Source organism: Malaclemys terrapin, chromosome 7 (genome assembly GCF_027887155.1).
Source record: "Malaclemys terrapin pileata isolate rMalTer1 chromosome 7, rMalTer1.hap1, whole genome shotgun sequence".
In the NCBI taxonomy this organism is placed as follows: Eukaryota; Metazoa; Chordata; order Testudines; family Emydidae; genus Malaclemys; species Malaclemys terrapin.
Window position 1 is genome coordinate 28,252,534 of NC_071511.1, and position 20,203 is coordinate 28,272,736.

A 20,203-nucleotide genomic window follows, 5' to 3' on the forward strand; every position below is an offset into this window, starting at 1 on the left:
TTAGTTTTGTAATAGGATGGTTAACTTTTGCAATGAGTACAGAGACTACAAAAGAATAAGCTAAAGCTAAGAAGCCAGAAGTATTAGTATGGCCCAAGAAAACCAGTGAAAGAATTTGATCCTAATATAAACTAACAAAAGATGTTTTGGTTACAATGTAGTTTTAAAGTAAATTTACAGGCACTTCAATGGAAATATGACAATTTATACAAGCTGAAGAACTGCCCCTCAATATTTTTCCCACTCTAGTTGGATTCTGAAATTCCTATATATCCATGTCTAAACCAAATTCAGGAATGAGGCAATATCAGTTGAAATTATGCAGAGGATTTACTCAGTGTCTGTTTGATTTTTTTAATTTATCAGTTAAGCAAATGAAAATAGATTTTAATTTCCCTTGAGAGGAAGGATGGCCCAATTGTTAGAGTGCTAATCTGTCACATGACCAGAGTTCAATTCCCTCCTCCACCACTGATTACCTTTGTGACCTTGAGCAAGTCACTTAATTTCTCTGTGCCTCCATTCCTCTCATCTGTCAATTGGGGATATCACTGCCCAGCAGCACAGGGGTGTTGTGGAGATAAATATATGAAAAATTGATATACCCAGATGCTGTGGTAATGGAGCCTATATATTGTAAATACCAAAGATACATGTTAATACTAAGATAACTTGTCTTTCTACTATATTGAGGCCTAAGTCAACTCCTTCTAACCAAATAGTTTTGGAACGTTGGATGTTTGAGATACAGACCAGCCACAACATTAGCAACCAGAAAATCAACCCACAAAACTTGGGAGAAATTTGGACTCAAGTCTGAAAACTTTGTGACTCAGGCCTATCTCTACCTTCTAGAGATATCTGCAGGCTGCATTCCTGTGACATACATGTAGTGATGTACGTACCTAAAACATCTCTCTGTTATCTCAAATCTTAAACCTGCCACTGGCTGGTCAGCAATTTGGGAAGTCTGTTGAAATGCACTGGTGGGTGGAGCACAGGTGGGATAGTGAAGTGTATGACCAGACATGCCAAACCACAAAAAACCTGCAGAAATTTGCCTTGTTTTTGGCTTAATTGGCTTGTGAGTTGCTTGTTGGCTAGTTTTGGGCATGTAGCTTGTTGCTTCTTTTTTTGATCAGCTCCCAGCAAGCAGAGGCAAGGGGGGGGGAGGGAGAGTCAGGGGTGCATAGCAGGCCCACCACAGTCCCAGACTGCAGGCTGGGGGATCTAGTCATATAGAGTGTTGGGGTTCTTAGGGATTGGCTTGTTTTGAAATGGGATTAGCTTGATTTTTGGCTTATTGTGAAAGTCAGGGTGCTTATTTACCATGTGAAAGTTGGCAACCATGGTGTGTGTGTGTGTGTGTGTGTGTGGTATCAGAGGGGTAACCCTGTTAGTCTGGATCTGTAAAAAGAGTCCTGTGGCACCTTTAAGACTAACAGATGTATTGGAGCATAAGCTTTCATGGGTGAATACCCAATTCATCAGATGCATGTGTGTATATAGGTGTCTGTAAAAATATGTATCCCTTGGCTAAGCCTAATAAATAATCATTTTGAAGTTACTATGCAGACAGGAATTTAATTCAGCTAATCTTTTATCTAAAAGATAAAAATAAATTCTTCAATCCTTTTTTAATCTTCAAAAAAGTGTGGGATCTTGGGCCTAGTCCCTTTGTTAGATCTAAAATCCCCAAGGATGCTTTTGTAGTCACAGAGCGGATTATAGATCACTTTTATTTTATCTATTTGTAAGAGGAGATCGAATCTGGGCCCTTCCTAGTAGGGACCGGGCGGATTCTGCAGCCCTGCCTCCCATAAGGGCTCCTCCCCGGAGGAGAGGCTGCAGGATCAGCGCCGCCATCCCAACACGCGCCATAACGAGCGTGTCTCGCATGTGCTTGATTTGTAGCCTGGCCCAGAGAGCTGAAATGCAGCCACCGAGGCGATGCACAGGCACCGTGGAAAGAAGCTGTGTCACGCTGCACTGGCAGAAAGCAGCCACTTCTCACAGAAAGGGGGAAGCTAAGCGGGGTGAGATCCTTTGCAGGGGCTCTTAGCCTGGGAGTTCCTGGAACAGGACCCTGCCCCCCCGGCCCCTAATCCCCGTGGCAACCACCCGCCCCGTCGCCGACCCGCTAATCCCCGCGGCTGGCGGGGGCAGTTCCGGCGCGCTGGCCCCGCCTGTGGGTGGCCCCGCGGCGGGCTGGGTGTGTCTCGCTCCGAGTCGGCAGGCGGCGCGGCTTGTCCCTCACTCTGCTCCGAGCCCAGGCCCGGCCGCTGCCCCTCAGCCCGCCCGACCCGCCGCGCACTCCCGCTGCTCCATGGAGGCTTATCACAAGCCCGACCAACAGGCGCTGCAGGCCCTGAAGGACGCGGCAAACCGGCTGCGCATCAGCTCCATCCGGGCCACCACCGCCGCCGGCTCCGGGTGAGTCCCGGACTGGGGCCTGGCTCCGGCACCTGCCGCCTCGTGGGGCCTGGGAGCCACCCCACAGATTCCCGCGCACCCTACTCCGTCCGCCCCCACACACTGTCCCCTCCGGCCTCGTGGGGCCTGGCAGCCGCCCCACAGATTCCCGCGCACCCTACTCCGTCCGCCCCCACACACTGTCCCCTCCGGCCTCGTGGGGCCTGGCAGCCGCCCCACAGATTCCCGCGCACCCTACTCCGTCCGCCCCCACACACTGTCCCCTCCGGCCTCTGGGAGCCGCCCCACAGATTCCCGCGCACCCTACTCCGTCCGCCCCCACACACTGTCCCCTCCGGCCTCTGGGAGCCGCCCCACAGATTCCCGCGCACCCTACTCCGTCCGCCCCCACACACTGTCCCCTCCGGCCTCTGGCAGCCGCCCCACAGATTCCCGCGCACCCTACTCCGTCCGCCCCCACACACTGTCCCCTCCGGCCTCTGGGAGCCGCCCCACAGATTCCCGCGCACCCTACTCCGTCCGCCCCCATCGCTGCCCTCTCGTGCAAACTGCCCCGTCCCGATTCACCCAGCTCTGTCCCCTCGTGCAGCCTGCCCCCTGCCGACCCCTCCAGCTCCGTCCCCTCGTGCAAATTCATTCCTTACCCCCCCGCACTGTCCCCTGCCGACCTCTTTGTGCAGACTGTCCCTCTGCAGTCGCCCTATCTCTGCTCCCTCGTGCAGACTGCCCCCTACTCATCGTCTATCACTGCCCCCAGTCTCAGGCCTTGCGTGTAATTCTTCCCAGGCCCCCTCCTTCTACCCCTTGTGTCAGTCATCCTTAGCACCTCGCTTTTCCCTTCTTCTGTCCTCCCATTTTCCCAACCTGCAGGTCACCTGGCCAGTGAAATGAAGCGGGCCAGATTCTGCCCTCTGGTATATCTGTGCACCGTCCATTACAGTCTCTGGATTTGAGTCCAGTACTGTCTCACTGGGGTAGCTGAAAGCAGAATTTGCCCCTTGATTTGCCGCCTGACTGAATTACAAAAGCTGCAGCCGGTGACTGCTGAGCCATGTGTAAGGAGTCTGTTTGTGGTGCTGCATGATATTTCTGAGAGCAGCATGCTCCTGTCCTGGGAGCAAATGCACAATATGGGGTGGGCAGACCTGAGAGAATTTTCATCATTAGGAGATCTGGAGTTTTGAAGCAGTTGCATTTCATAAGCTTGCTATGAGCAAAGCTTGTTATATTAGAATCTCTGTGAGTGTTAAGTGAACTCGTCGGTTCAGCTCAGTGAAGCCCTTTCTGTAGGTGCAAAATGTAGCATTTGAGAATTTATATGGAACCATTTTTAGCACATATCAAAAAACCCAGTGCAAAACCTAATTCACTTTAGTTCTTTTGCTTGTATTAAGTTCTGAGGGATTTGGGGTAGTATTATGTGTGGGTGGGGATATATGTTTACACAGTGCCTTAATTTGTGCCAGGGCTGAGCCCTGGCAATCCAGGCTTGGCAGTTCATAGCCCTGGCACCTCTGGGCTTACTGCATCAGTTATGAATGTAAATAAATTGCTTGGGCCCCAGCACATCCTTCATTCCAAATTAATCACTGTGTTTACATGTGGATTAGAAATTCATGCAGGGTTGGGGGTGCGCAGTTTTGGGTGGAGGTTTATACTGTATTGGGGTGTATGCAAAGGTTTAGAAGCAAGCTATGTGGGGGAATGGATGTTGATGGGACACAGGTATATAGGGAATGCACATGTGTGATGAAGATAGTGATAAAAAACCTTCCATGTTGGGGATGTTGCTTCAAAAACTAGCCAGTTTAAAGATCAAGGTAGATAACTTAAATATCAGGGATATATGTTCCCTTGCTTCTGAATGTGCTACTTGTGTGGCTATGGCTATAAGTTCATGGGGTGAGAGTGAATGTAGTGTTGGTGGAGGGAAGGATTTACACTTTCTCTGGAGTGTTGCCTCTTTTAGTCATGGATTCAGCTTTGATGATGCAAGATTGGACAGGATTCACATTGAGAAAGCGCGCACTTAACAGTTTGACAGTTTAATTATGACCCTTTGGGGGACATCTGATTGTTAACAAAGTGTGTATAGGTTCACTGTACTAGTAAATATACTATGACTGGAAAGAAAGACCAGGAATGCTAAGTTAATGCAGAAATGAAAACCAAAGAATTTATGCCTAGAGCCAAATCTTTTCTTTTTCATTTTGTGCCCATCAGTTGGAACTAATTCTCTACAGAATTTCAAGTTAGCCCAAATGGGATTATCTGCAAAATGCCTGCAGTCTGAAATGGGCAGTTTACTCAGGCCTCTGGACAGGATTTAGTTTAGGCTCTGAAGTTTGCTGGTTCCAGAGTTGGCCTTGCTTTGATCGTACGGTATGGAAAAAATACTATCTGTATTTATTTATATAAAATTAAAGCCAGAGTTTTGGCTGATCATCACACTTAAGCTTTTCCATATGGAACACCGCCTTTTGGTATTCCATCTTTTTGCAATTTACATTTTGTTTACTCCTTTGAAATGTGACTGCAAATGCATCTTTTCAAAAAGAAGAATTGGACAAATAATCACTTGGCTACTAAGGCCTTAGTGGGATAGGATAGTCTACTACAAAATATTTTAAAGCTGTCTCTCAATTTGCTAACATCTTTCACTGTGTTTCTGACATAAGCAGTTTTTTACCTTTTGTTTCTGAGAGTGTTGTATTGAAAATTGAAAGTGCAGGGTTGCTTTATGTCACTCCATATACACACCGAGAAGATACTTTTTGGCGTTTTCCTTGTAGCTGCCAAGTCAATGGAAGTTGAGGACGCTCAGTCTGTCACTGGAATAGAACCTTAATTTCAGATGCTTGGTTTGGTCCAGTCTGGGTAGTGAGTTTTGAGTGCAAAATGCTCACCAGTTCCTTTTTTTAATTATTAATTTGTTTTTAAAGCTACAACATTTGGGATTTGTTAGACAATTACACAAAAGTATGTGTAGCAAAAGTGGCAGAAGACCCACTAAATATAAGGAGTTTCATTCTGTATTTCACGTTGGTCCCATAATAAGTGTCATCACTTTCCCACAGATGTAATTATTTCTGTGTTATTTGTAGGTATATAATACCGCAAGGAATTTAGCACAAACTTAGTTCCCTCTTCTGCTCCCCGTCAATTCAGTGGTAAAATTCCCATTGACTTCAAGTGCAGCAGGATCAGGGCAACTCACAGTTTTGAAACAATACCTGATTATTATCCTTAGAAGTGGGAATGGAATGATTTGCTATAGTTTACTTATTTTAAAATATATGAAAAACCGTAAAAAGCTTTCCTTGGGATTTTATTTATATATAATCAATGAGACTTGATTACCAGGATGGTGACAGAACAATGCATTTAATAGGAGTAAAGAGAGTGAAGTTTCAAGAACATTCTGATAGCGTTAGGGAGTCAAATCAAGCTCCCGTAGCCAAGTATCTGCACACATCTGTCCAAATCTTGATTACTTGAACAAGGCAAGAAAGGATATGGCTCTCAGGGTGAGAAAGTAAATAGAACAGAATGGCCTTTAGCGGCATGATTGTCAACTACATTTGAAAGACAAGGTGGGTGAGATAATATTTTTTATTGGACGACTTCCGCTGGTGAGAGACACAAGCTTTCTCTCTCACCAACAGAAGTTGGTCCAATAAAAGATGCTACCTCACCCACCTTGTCTTTCTAATATGCTGGAACCCACAAGGCTACAACAACACTGCATACAAATATTTTTGGTTACAGGCTTATTGCAAAGAAAGACTGTATGTCTGAGTCACATTTTGCATTTAACTCTTTTAAGGAGGTTAATATTTGGTTTAAAGAGATGGTTTGTGAGCAATAGGATTAAGAAAAAATACAGGAAATGCTTGAAATTAAAGCAGTTAAGAACAAAAGAGAACTTGTGGACTTCCTTGAAGGAAATGACTTTGTAAACTATGACCTGTGTTGCAAGCAATGTTGTGAGGTGGTAGATATATGAACTAGTTACTGCAGTGTTTTCTCATATTAAACTCTCATTGAAGACAACCAGAGCTTTGCCTGAATGAGAACTAAAGGATCTGGAAACCAGATCCTGCAAGATGACAGTATGTGAAATTTAGAGATGTTAAGGCTGTTCCAGTGAAAAAATGCAGTTTATGGGCAGAGAGGGGTTTTGTTTTAACTCTCCTGTTAATCCACTGCAATTATATTTGAGAATCCAAATAGATTAATTCATTTAAAATCAGTATTTCAGTGTAACAAAATTTAGGTAATTCAGAATTAAGATTGTTGCTCCTGTTCATTCACCCAAGAGTGTCCATCATTACAGATGTCTGGGATTATGTGCTTCTATTGCTTGTTTTAATAAGTAGTCTTGCACAACTGTAGTGATGTCAGTCTTGTTGCTTCACAGTGATAAGAGTGCAATGCTTGCAAATGAATCCTGCCAGTTTCCTTAAAATTGAGCCGCATTAATATGGGACTCTAAGCCAATCACACACAGTGATTTATTTATTTATTTTTCTTTTCTTTTCTTTTCCTTTTCGTCGGGTGAGCTTCTGGAATTTTTTTTTCCAGCTACTGCATTTGGCTTAGCTAATTGTGAAGGCTGAGCTGCCATCTTGGCGCTGCATCTTCATTGGTTTTGCACAGAGAAGAAGATGGTCTTTTTATTAATGCCAGCAGTTGATTGGCCAACGCTGATACAATCTTAACTGTTAGGAGATACGGTGTTTGAGGAAAAAATTAAAGGGTGAACTTCTGCAGTTTTTGAAACAATGGCTTCCTTATAAGATTTGATAAGACTCTTAAAAGTGGAAGCTGCAAGAATTTCTTTAGAAGCAGTTAAATTTCACAACTTGGGGCATGAACAGATCTTGCTACATTAGAATTATCCTTTTTTAGTTTTGGCATTCATTCATTCTTTTTTGGCATTATTGTTATTTTTAATTAAGCCCTTTTTAGCTGAAGCGTGTAGCAATTTACATATATATCAAGACTGAAAACCTGGCCTCATCAACAGAGCCAGGATTTCACCCCAAAAGCCGAAGATACAGAAGCTAATTCCTTGTAATCTCTTGTTTAATGGAAATAGGTTCAAAAGCGTGGTGGCCCTTCTATAAAAGCCAGCTGGCAATGAAGTTTACAAACCACACTACCTTTTTAATATTCAAAATTGGATGTCCATTCTGAATGGAATATAGAAGATTATGAATAAATGTATGAATAAAGTAAATATATTACACCTCTACCCCGATATAACGCTGTCCTTAGGAGCCAAAAAATCTTAACGTGTTATAGGTGAAACCGCGTTATGTCAAACTTGCTTTGATCTGGTGGGTTGCGTTATATCTGGGTAGAGGTGTATTTGCCATATTTTTCTCTTAATAGTAATTTAAATAACTTATTTTCTAAAGACTTAGAACTAATAAACAATGTCTTGGTCTTTAATGTAATTTAGCACCAGTGGAGTTCTCTGTATTGTAATAAAATTAAAAATGACTACAACAATAGACCATCATATTTCATCTGATTAAACAAAATTCTGTACACTGGTTTGAGACTGTACATCAGATACTGGAAATCAATCTCATCTTTGGTTATTTTCTATAATTAAAAAAGCATTTAATTAACCAATAGTTCTACAAGCATATTTTTGGAGCTCACTTCTTATATTTTTATACATTTTTTTATTTTTTTCACATGCTCACCATTCTAGGTTGCTTAAAACCTTTTTTCCCAAGACCGAGAGTTCATAGAAATATGGTTAAGTATAAAGTTAATACAATTAAAAGAATGAAAATTTTAAACAAGCATGTAAGGTTTATTGATTAACTCATATGTATAAATATTTACTAATATATGTTTGAATCATGGTTTATATCTAATTATTTTGGTTCCCTGTGTGTGAGTACTTACTTAAGGGGTGGACACTAATCTTTACTCCGCATTTTGCTAGAGTGTTTGCATGTGTCTAACTTACTTCAAATTGAAATAAGAAAGTATTACAGGGGCGGGGGAGAAGTGTCACTACCAAAAGGACTTGTATTCTGATTTAAGTTCTACTGTAAACTGTCTTATGAATCCTAACATGCATGGGAAATATAGAATTGGAAAATAAAAGTTTTGCTATGTGACATTCTTGACTAAACTGTTCTTGCTTTACAAATAGGGCTTCAGGTTTTAAATGAATATCATTAAAAACGTAATGGTAAATATCTGTAGACAAGAAAACCACCCTATAATTTGAACACTGGAGTTTCCTTCCAAGCCCAGTGTTGATGTCTACAGCCTAAATTACATCATCACATAGTGACTGCTGAGATCAAGAATAATCCTGTTTCATATCAATAAATGCCTGAAAATTGCTACTTTGGGGTATAGTAAACATCCAAAAAATACCTGCTAGGTGGTTGGCAAATAAATGGTGAAAACCAGAGGCCCTGTTTACAGGTGGCTAAAAAATGCTGTCTATTAGGAATGCATTTAATATTAAGACTATTTTTTCATGTGTATCTTCAGAGACATTTATAAATCACAGCCAGGTATACAATTCTTTGTGTTCATTTGTTGGGCAATGATACCACAGACTGACTATACAAGGGTGGATAGTAATTTCAGATGGTAATTTATTTAAGTTATGGTAGTGAACACAAGTAACGGTGTAAAAGCACCTTTCTGTGACATTTGAAACACTACAGCCCAACAGTTTGCAATCCAGAGCTGGAAACAACAATTTTCATGCTTACCCATTTCTGTGGGGCATGATTACTTCTGAAATTGGGGTGCACACTTCTGTGAGCTTCTGTAGCAAATTATGGTTGAAGTACTCCTTTGTGCTCTCGTTGAAGTCTATGGCAAAAGTGCTCCTGACATTAATGGAAGCAGGATTGCCCCCAAAATATATCAACTACTGAAATATGTATTAACTTGCTCAATATTTCAGACTGTAAATGTAGAAAATACTCATCTTTCTATTAGTTAAAGATTAAACAAATCAGCATTTTTCAGTTGCAGAACTGATCATGTTTTTAAATGTACTGCAAATAAACTGATTATCATAAGATTATCCTTTCAATTTTCACCACCTAAATATTTGTGTTATTGACTTGAAAATAAAATATGAGGAATGTATCTCTGAAAGAATGTGTCTTATAAGACAGTATTAAATAAAAGTCCCTTTATGTTAGAATGTAATTGGGATTTATGTAGTACAGTTCTAAATGTCCCAGAGCTCTTTGCAAAAATAAAACATGCAGCATTTCGAGGGTGAAATTCTCCCCTGTGCAAAGGGTCTGCACAAGACACTATACCACACTTAACCCTGCTCACTTAATGTAAGTTCTAAGTGGCATGGAGGCCTCTGCTTCAGGATGAATTTCACTCTTACTGATAAATTTCAGGCACGTATTGCATATTCTCTCTTACACCTTAGAACTGCTGATTGTGATGACATTCCTTGGTATTGAGAGGAATGGAGTGCACAAACAGATAAGTCAGTGCCCTTATCACTAAGACCTGCATTTTAACATCCACTTTGGTTTAGATAACAAGACATCCGATGCTCTCAAAATACAGCTAATCGGCAGTAGGATAACAGCAGATGGTAGGGGTTATCAAAAACACTTAGAGTTACATATTTTAATGATGAGGGTTAGAGGACTGGCATGGTGGTATTCTGATTATATGAATGCAAGTTGACAGTGGGCAGCAGTGATAATCTTGTATTTGCTTTCACTTGTAGCCACCCGACATCATGTTGCAGTGCAGCAGAGATCATGTCTGTGCTCTTTTTTCATACCATGAGGTACAAAGCAAAAGATCCCCGAAACCCCAACAATGACCGGTTTGTACTCTCAAAGGTAAGAACCAGAACTAGCTGTGCTATACCTTCTCAATCTAAATCATAGATTAGTTGTTTATTAAATAAACATACCTGTTTTCTTGACTAATGTTCACTGTCATTCTTTAGGGTCCTTATCAGTACACAACTCTAGTAAAGACAATACAAATCTTTTCAAAAGAGTTTTACGATTATTATGTGCAATAAAAGAGGAAAATGCCAAATAAAATCTTGCTGAACATGGGAAAGGGTAAGCATAGTGCCTAAAAGGAATTGCCAGATTTCTGTGCATCAGTGTGTTGGGGTAACATACAACCTATTTAAGCAGTTAAGTTGTTTAATTACAAATTATATATTCTTTCCTGGTACTGTCTGTGAAATATATCCAGAAGCAATGTCATCTTAAGGCAAAGGTTATTTTTTAACATTGTTCCAAGAAATTATGCCATTATGTATATTTTTAACCCATAAGTTATGGTTAAACTTTTTGTGACATCTCTTCTGTCTGTGGCCATGCTGCCTTTACTGTGATCCTTTCAGAGCTCTGATGTTAAGCTTTGTGAGTTCAGTAATTCGTTGGGAGCCTTCCAAGGTGCATGGTAGGAAGTAACATTGGTAATTCAGTGGGTGACATTCTTCCCCTATGCACTAGTGAGGTATTAAAGAGAACAGTGCTCCTGAAGGTGTATTCAGCTAAGACCTAAAACAAATGTCCTGACTGCTTGATGTCATCAAAGTTTCCATGGCACTTGGATGATAGCTTGGAATTCTGGCTAAATTTCAGCTCAGGTAATTACATCCTTGCTGTTTACAGTCAGTCTGATGTCCTCTATTTTCTATTCTGAACAGTTCTGTGGTGTTTAATTCTGTTAAACCGCTGGCATATTGCTAGCATCTTCAGTGGCAGATGCAATGATCCCAATGCTTTGAAAGACTTTGTGATGAGTGGCATTTCAGACGTCAGATGTTAAGTAAAAGTGGCAAAAGTACTTGTGGAGCTCTGTACCAGATATTGTTATACAGTTTGAAACTGCAGAATGGGCTGCAAACAGGAAATCTGAGTTTTGATATGACCAGGCTGACAGGCAGAAGTTTGCGACATTACAAAGGTAGTCACCCCCTACAGAGGAAATGTCTGCCTTTCAGCTTTCTTGGTGCCTATATGAATTCAGTACCTGGATGAGGAGAAGCTAGCTAAAGAAACTAGACAAATTTTGAGATGATGCTGATAGGAAGAGGGAATCACTTAAAAGTACTTGATTCTGCTTAGATACACCCCACCCCCCGCCCCAATGTTGAAGGCTTCTGCCCTTGAATTGCTAAACTGGTCCACAGCTTTGGGTTCCTTTTGGATTCCTAGAGCTATTGGGTGCCAAAGTAGCCATGGTTACAAAAAAATGACCACTTCATCTGCAGTTGACCAGAAGATTATACCCATTCATATCAGATTCAAACCTGGCCACAATGACCTGTGGATTCAAGACCTCTAATCTTGATTGTTGTTACTCACTGTATCTAATCTTAAATCCATACACTTTCAAAAAGATCCAGGTGGAACAAAACTCAACATCCCATCTATTCAGCAACACTGGTTGCCATGGGTATATCACCCAGTACTTCATTCTGTGCACTGGCTTCTCATCAAATAGAGAGTCCAAGTTAAGGTGTCTGTCTTGATATTTGAAGTCTTCCATGAGATTAGGCCTACCTACTGGAGAGAGAACCTATCCATACTCAAGTATGACCTCCTATAAGAGCTTTAAAATAGGTACAAAGGAAGTCACATTCAGTCTTTCTTGGCTAGAAGTCTAATTATTGTAGTGCAGGCCTTGACCATGGAGAGAGTAAAAGCAGGAATCTCTGGAAATCCCAGGTCTCTGAAAGGAACTCAAAGGGCTTAGAGGCAATATGAAGCAGTGATTTGTTTGCAAGCATTTTAGAACTTGGTCCCTTAAATTAAAAAAAAAAAAAAAATTAATTGATCATATTTACACATTTTTATTTTGTCTTGGTATCGAGATACTGTGGAAAGTTGCTCTTTGTTTAGAATTTGTTTTTCCTTCTAGGGCCATGCGGCACCAATTCTGTATGCTGCCTGGGCAGAGGCAGGCTTCCTACAAGAAGCAGAATTATTAAACTTGAGGAAAATTGATTCAATTTTGGAAGGACACCCTGTACCAGTGAGTATTTGAGGAAGAAGCTTAATAATTATTAAAATTGGAGTTTCATGTGAATCAGGAAGTACATGCATCTTATGCAACAAGTTCTATTTACTAACTACTGCTCAGTAAAGATAAAAGCTGTTTTTTTTTTTTTTTGTTTGTTTGTTTTTTAAGAAGATGGTAGCACCTGTGGTTAGAAAAATAGAGAACTGGATGTCCCAATAGAAGTGGATGCCCAAGAATATGAATGTTAACATTTTAGTAAAGTTATAAACACCAACGATGTTCCAATACAAACCACTTTTATGGAGTTCCAGCATGGCTCATCTTCTTTCCCTGTGGGGAAACTCTGAGATAGCATCTCCTGGTTTCAAAGGAAGCTTATCTGATTGCCTCAGTGGCTTTTCACCCCCACTCCTGCTCGAGCCTCCCATCCAGAGCCATTAGCTCTTTGCTATCACTACCACTACCCCAGGGAGAAGAGTAAAAGAAGGTTTTTTCAAGCAAGGCACCTCAGATTATTTATTGGAAGCTAATGCTGTTCTTTTCAATGTCAACTCCTGATCTACCACTTCCACCCTCTCTAACAGGATCCATTTATTGCTGCAGGCCAGTTAGCCAGTGGCACTGTGGCTGCTAAGCCAGCTGTACTGCCAGTGGAGAAGCATGACAGGGCAGCATGCTTAGGGACTTTGACTCCATTCAAATGCGCTGAAATCGACAACCTTGATTTAGAATGGCTCTTGGCCTGGGCCCATCTCCTTAATCTCTTCTTAGAGCCAGATTGGAATCCTGTCCTGCTGCTGTGAGAGTCTACTGGAGTGGGAATGGGCTTTCTCATCAAGACAGGATTTAGTCCTGTGAATTTAGTCACTGAAATTCTTAACTGCAAAGTAACTGTTGCTTTTTTATTTTCAGAAACAACCATTCACTGATGTAGCTACTGGATCCCTTGGTCAGGGACTTGGTGCTGCCTGTGGTATGGCCTATACTGGCAAATACTTTGATAAAGCCAGGTAATCCTTTTCAGTGGTTAGTGTTTGTAGATGTGTAGGGGAGAAAAAAATGCTGAGAAAACGTATTCTTACTCTGATCAAAAATGGTTTATTCTATTATTTTCCACTCCTTACCCCAACTCCAAATTCAGTTTTGAAATTAAAGGTGGCCAGTTGAGAGGTCTAGCTAATAAAATTGCACAGATCCAATGACTGGCAAAAATGGATGCACGCTGTTCCTGTGTAACCAGACAACATTACAAGGGTGATGTTACTGTTCCTGAAGAGGGAAGGTGACATGCTATGTGGAGTAGCCACTAGCCTTCAGCATATGGAGAACTACTTTTCTTTCAAAGCTGTTATGCCCACAGGGAAGTACCTAGCTGAATATAGTTGTTGTTACAGGGTAAAGACGGGTGGTGAAGAAAATATGAAGCACAAGGACCTGGTTGTGCACCTATTAAAATCAATGGGAACACTGCTGGGCTGTAAATAGGGGTCCAAAATGTCAACTGAAATCGCTACAACTTCAGTGGAACAGGAATGACCATTTCTGCCATTTGTCGGGGTGGAGGACAAGGAAAGTAGATGTCAAAAGACATATCTGTATGAGGAAGAAAGCGATCTAATAAGGTTGATGTATATTATACGACAGCTTTAGCACACTCAAATGCAGCTTGCTAAGTTAATATAGTATTAAACCCTACACTTCATTAGCTTGAAATCATTTCCTTGAAAGATGATTTGCTGATTTTAATACAGTTGAACAGGTGGTAGTTGTAGGGTACGCAGTGATTACTGGCAGCAAATAGTGGTACTGCATGTATTGCTGGAGAGCAGCCAATATGTATGAAATTGTAATTCGTCTCAGTGAATTATCAAGTTTAGGCCAGCATCTTGTGAAGTGTGTTTAAGTAGATGACATTTACTGTGGTAATATGGAATAGTTTAGTAGCTCTCATAATACTTCATTTTAATAGCCTTTTGCTCAATTTTGTTTTAAAATTATATATTTGAAGGTAAATATATTGCTGTTGTGATAGTCAACAGGCAGTACTCGTTTTACACGGAGTCCTATGTGCCATCCAAAAAAAATGGTGACAAAAGATAAAGCTTAAAGGGCTGAATCCAGCAGTCCCTGCTCAGGTAATACTCCTGTCACTGTGAGTTTTGCCTAAGAATGAGTTCAGTATTTGTGGAAATAGTCTTCAAAACTATATAATGCTTTTATATTTGCTATGGATGATCATGCATATTCTTACTATATAGTTTAGCCCAGTCTGACTTATGGTTTCAAAAATGTAGGTGTTTTTTCTAAGGAGTATACTAAATAGAACGGCTGAAATGGGGAAATAAAATGAGGAAGTAAAAAGCAATCCTCAAATAGTTTCCTGCATTGTCAGTAATCTTGCCGAGTCACAGTGACTGTGTTTAACAGGCATGTTCACTTCAGCTTTAATTATAAAAAGATTCATTGTTACAACTCCATTCCCCAGGTTACCTGTATCTTAGCTTGCAGCTGCATTCTATCACCATTATAATTGCCATTAATGGAGTATTTCCTCCCTATCGAGATATCGCACAATAGGCTTGGGTCTGGAGGCAAGGGATGTAAGAAGAATTCAATATATTTCACATCATATTCACCACTTTTAACAGTTCTTTTTAATTATTCGTGCTCAATAGGACACACATTGCCAAGTATTTTGTAAACTTACCTGAGAGGTTGGCACATTTAGAACTGGAGTTGTATTTGGACTAAAATAGTGGAAGATCTTTTGAACTATTAAAGAGATTTTGTATTTGATTTTAAATAACTAGTGGCATAATACAGAATAGTATTTGGGCACAGTCTTACTCCCATTGAAAACTGTGTAAAATTTCACAAAGACCTATGCTGAGAATAAACTTTTTTTCATGTAAACCAAACAAAAAATATAAATGTTGAAATATGATAAATGGTATTCTGGGGAAAAAAATTAATTTACTATACATGGTTTTCTACACATATGAGAGAAACCTGTCTTTAAAGATATTTAAATATTTTTTTCTCTGGAGTTTAAATTAAAAATTGTGATAGGGAATAATTATTTTACATAATTAAATACAAAAATAAATACAATTGACACCTCTCTTTGTGGTTGCTATTTTGGAAATACATCATAAAGTAGCTACAGTTATTTGATTCAACAAGGATCAATAATTTCAAAAAAAAAAAATGTTGTAGTCAGTTCCTTATCCAGGTGGTTCTTTCCTTCCTCCCTGTACAAAAGAGAGAGAGAGGGGAAAAAAAGGGATCTGTTTTCTAGGCTTCCCTTGATTTTCATGTTTTAAAGTGTTGCTGCTGGATTAAAAGTGATAATGTACATATCTAAATAATTTAGTTAAGGAAATCCATTTAAATCATTTTAGATTATTAAAACAGAATGAACATTATAAATGAAACTTGCTTTTTTTCTCAATTTTTATTGTATGTTACATTTTGTTTTTCACTCACTTCGGGATTTTTCACACATTAACAGGGTGCCACATTTTGCTTAAAAATATTGTTTCCATTGGAATTTTTAAAAAAGATCTCTCTATTGGTCATTGGTTTTGTTGCTTCCCCCTCCCCCTCCCCCCCCCCCCCCCCCCAAAAGCAAAGTTTGACCTAACTAGGTCAATTAAACTGTGGTTACCAACCAACCCACTCTCCCCACCCTCCCTACATACTGACAAGTGCTTATGTAAGATGATGTAATTTGGAATAATTATTCCTGAGGGAATTCTGCGCCAAAAAAATTAAAATTCTGCTCACAGTATTTTAAAATTCTGCAAATGTTATTTGTCAAAATAACGCTATATAATCACCAGTTTCAATTATTTTGGTAATTTATTTTAGAATACTGTCAGTAAGTATGTTTTTGTAACAATACAGGCGCGCACAAAAATTCCCTCAGGAGTGGAGAGTTAAAGAAACCCCTATGACAGCCAAGTTCCTGTTTCTCTGCCCTCTCCCTCTCCCCGCCTCCACCCCCCACAGAGCCCAGCCAGGGAGCCAGAAACTCACACCTCCTCCCCTCATGAGCCCAGCCGTGCCCAGACACTCACACCCCTCCCCCCAGAACCCAGCTGCAGGCCCACCCCCGGCTCAGACACTTACATCCCCTACCCTCCTAGAGCCCAGGAATCCAGAGGGAGAAACAGCCGATGCTGGGTCCCAGGCTTGCACGGAGTTTCCTGCATGCCACCTTCTTCCTTCAGGCCGTGCTGGGAACTGCAACAGCTGGGAACCCTCCAGTTCCCTCCCCCACCCTTCTCCCCAGTCTTGTCTTCTATTTGTGAGCTGGGCTCTGCCAGGTCCAGTGGCCCCTAGTGGTGTCCAACAGCACTGCAGCCCATTTCTGGGTGGGGGAGGAAATTCTGCACACACACAGTTAATTTCTGCAAAATTCTGCATTGCGCAGTGGCACAGAATTCCCTCAGGAGTATTTAACAGACCCAGTGGTCCATATATTCCAATATTCTCACTCCAACAGTTTCAGTACCAAATACTACAAACCTCAATCATTTATGCAAGTGTACAACACTGTACCAATGGGGGAGTTTAAATCAGACACATTGTGTTGGCCAGTGTGGGGAAAAAAATCTAAGGAAAAAGATCATACACTTATAACAGAGAGAGCCTATAATATTTTTAGTCAATTCTGTTTAATGAGATTCGTACTTGTTTTGTATAATCCTAATTGAATATTGTGTCTTATTTTTATGTAACTTGACATACTGACTAATTAAAAAAAAAAAACCCAACCTTTTCTAGCTATCGAGTCTATTGTCTGCTTGGGGATGGGGAATTATCTGAAGGCTCCATCTGGGAGGCAATGGCCTTTGCTGGGTTCTACAAGCTGGACAATCTGGTTGCTATACTTGATATTAACCGTCTTGGACAAAGTGACCCTACGCCTCTGCAGCATCGTGTTGAGATCTACCAGAAACGCTGCGAAGCCTTTGGGTATGTGGTTGGAAGAAGTTCAATTTCCTATCTTCTCAAAACCATGTGTTGTCTGTTTTCCAGGTATTTTCAAATATGCATATTAAAGCGAATTGAATTCAGATAACGGCTCACAGCACCATGCAGGATATTCTCACCGCTTGTCAGGATCAGATCCTTGTTTCTGTATTGTAAGAACAATACAAAGCTGCAACTTTTTTTATCCTTTTTTTTTTTTTTTTTTTTTAATAAAGCTCTCCATTCCTGTAGATTTATTAGAGGAGCTTATCTAGTACTTTAGGGACCTTACATTGTTTTTAAAAAAATATGCAAGAATTATGCATCTTGAGAAACAGTGGGCATCTCAGGTGTACAGGGGGCAGGAAGAAGGGATAAAATGTCCTTTTTCTCTTATAGGCATGAAAAACATTATTGTTAAAATAAATGTTTTAATATTTGTACTGCTTCCTGGAAGGTCATCAGCTAGCTTAAAGATTTATAATAATTTTTACATGTGTGCACACAAGTATTTACAGGACCTTATAGAAGCTACACAGGCAAATTATAGTTTGATCCATATTACACTGTTTTACAATTTTATCAGTCTTTGATGTCTGTTCTTATTCATTTTTTAAAAATGTGGATCACTTGCTCTTGTAATGAAAGGTAGCTGTTATATGGCAAGAAGTGTGGTACAGTGGGTTAGAATAGGGGCCTAAGAGATTAAAGTTCTAGGTTCTGTTCCCCACCCTACCACTGTTATGCTGTGTGACCATGGACAATTACCTAATCTCTCTGCTTTATTTTACTCATCTGAAAAAATGTGTGATTATGTTACTGATTTCATGAATGTTAATATTTTTAAAGTGCTTTGAGAGCCTCTTGTATCAGAATGAAGTAGTATTAATTATTACTAACTCTTGCAGAGATTCATTTGTATAAACCCTTTAGAAACAATCTGTCTGTTTGCATTCCTAGCTGGCATGCTCTCATAGTGGACGGGCACAGTGTGGAGGAGCTTTGCAAAGCCTTTGGCCAGACCAAAAATCAACCAACTGCTATTATCGCAAGGACTTTTAAAGGCAAAGGAATATCAGGTAATAACATGGGAATTTAATGGCACATAGATTCATAGATTCATAGATTATAGGACTGGAAGGGACCTCGAGAGGTCATCGAGTCCAGTCCCCTGCCCGCATGGCAGGACCAAATACTGCCTAGACCATCCCTAGACCATATCTGTATGATTTACTTATGAGGAATGTTTCAAACAGCATTCATAAAGGTATGGTCATTTAAAAGCACATAAGGTAAGTAAAGTTAACATTTGATTGGTTAGAAACAGGCCAAAATCAGACCCTCAGATCTGCAACCTTTTGAATTTGAGAGGATTTCTTGAATCTGAAACCATCTCTAAACTTTTCTCCAGTTCTGTGTTGTATGAGACCAGAATTGCAAGATGGCTGAAATCTGCCCAGACCCCTTGAGGGTATTTATTACTTGGGACTGAAATTTCATGAGAAGAGCTGGTGAGATTTCAGTGCTGTTGAATATGAACCTGAATTCTAGACGCAATTTGGTCTTGCACTGAACCCTGACCTTAGACTAATCTAGATAATGAAACATCTCTTTATTCCATCTCTACATTTGGTATATGAAACCCAATTCCTAGATAACAATTTCATGAAATGTATAAACTATTGATTTTCTTTATCCGAAGTGCTTTTTAAATTTCTGAGTAAAACTTAAGTTTACAGAAACATTATTAGCTAAATCTTAGATATTTATTTAATCTACTTAAAACAGAGGATGCTGTCCCAGGTCGATCAGGTCTTTGCTTGGTTGACTAGATGGAAATTTGATATGAACTGTGGATCTGATCATGCTCCTATGTGGTGAAACCTGGTGGGGAGGAGACTCCATGATGTTTTTCTGCCATTGAATTCCTCCTGCATTCTTCCCTTTGGGAAGGTTTTCCACCCTGCAGAGGAAAGAGAGGGTCTGGCCTACTTACCTGGTGGTTATTTGAGATGTATCCATAACACCAGGCCATCTGTGCAGAAGCCTCATTCCTCTGTGGGAACTCTGGGTGCTTAGAGCACCCCCAGCACCATAGCAGAACTTTGCCCACTAATGATTGCCTTTAAGACTCTCCTTAAAGGGATTTCCCTCACATGGAAGAAGGCCATGGAAAATCTCAGGCAATATTACTCTATCTTTAAAATTTCCATGGGGACAATACACATGCCCCTGAGGTCAGTTACCTCTCTTCCTGGCCTGCCCTGCCCTCACACTGATCAACAGAGAATCCTCCATTTGAGCAGGGGACGGGAGTAGCATTGCAGCTGACCTCCTGTGGCTCAGAAGGAGTGATAGTGTGCACAGTGTGTCCCCGCCAGAGGCCCATAGTGTGTGGACAAATGTGACACTAAATCCATGTTAGATGTGCAGTACTCAGTGCACCAACACTTGATCATATACCATACTTTATCTTACATAATCGGTAATTCCTATTAAGGTACATTATACTAGGAAGCTGTTGTAGTAGGCTAGCAGCCACTTGAGTCTTTATTGAATTAACTTGGAATTTACGGTAGCACTGAAGATCTTATTTTAAACACATCATTAGTAGTACTTTTCCCACTGAAATACTGACAACTGAACATATATAACACTTGTCAGTGTATAGTAAACTAATGTTACCTCTCATTTCTGCCCAATACTCGTAAACTACAAAAAGGAAATCCGTCCAAACTGGTTGTAATTCTCGGGTATTATTGGCTGACAGAAAGCT

General features: G+C 40.5%; 1 protein-coding gene across 2 annotated transcripts in view; it reads left to right on the top strand.

Moving 5' to 3' along the window:
• The first annotated feature begins 2,221 nt into the window (after window positions 1-2,221).
• TKT (transketolase) overlaps window positions 2,222-20,203 on the top strand; it is a 33,896-nt gene continuing 15,914 nt past the window's right edge. The window contains exons 1-6 of one of the 2 annotated variants that reach the window (XM_054034337.1): window positions 2,222-2,433; window positions 10,184-10,301; window positions 12,349-12,462; window positions 13,363-13,460; window positions 17,239-17,430; window positions 18,388-18,506. In XM_054034337.1, the coding sequence (XP_053890312.1) occupies window positions 2,327-2,433; window positions 10,184-10,301; window positions 12,349-12,462; window positions 13,363-13,460; window positions 17,239-17,430; window positions 18,388-18,506 (748 nt within the window). In that variant the 5' untranslated portion in view covers window positions 2,222-2,326. Of the gene's footprint in view, window positions 2,434-8,181; window positions 8,206-10,183; window positions 10,302-12,348; window positions 12,463-13,362; window positions 13,461-17,238; window positions 17,431-18,387; window positions 18,507-20,203 lie in introns of those variants that run through there. The other variant, XM_054034338.1, reaches the window with a different exon arrangement.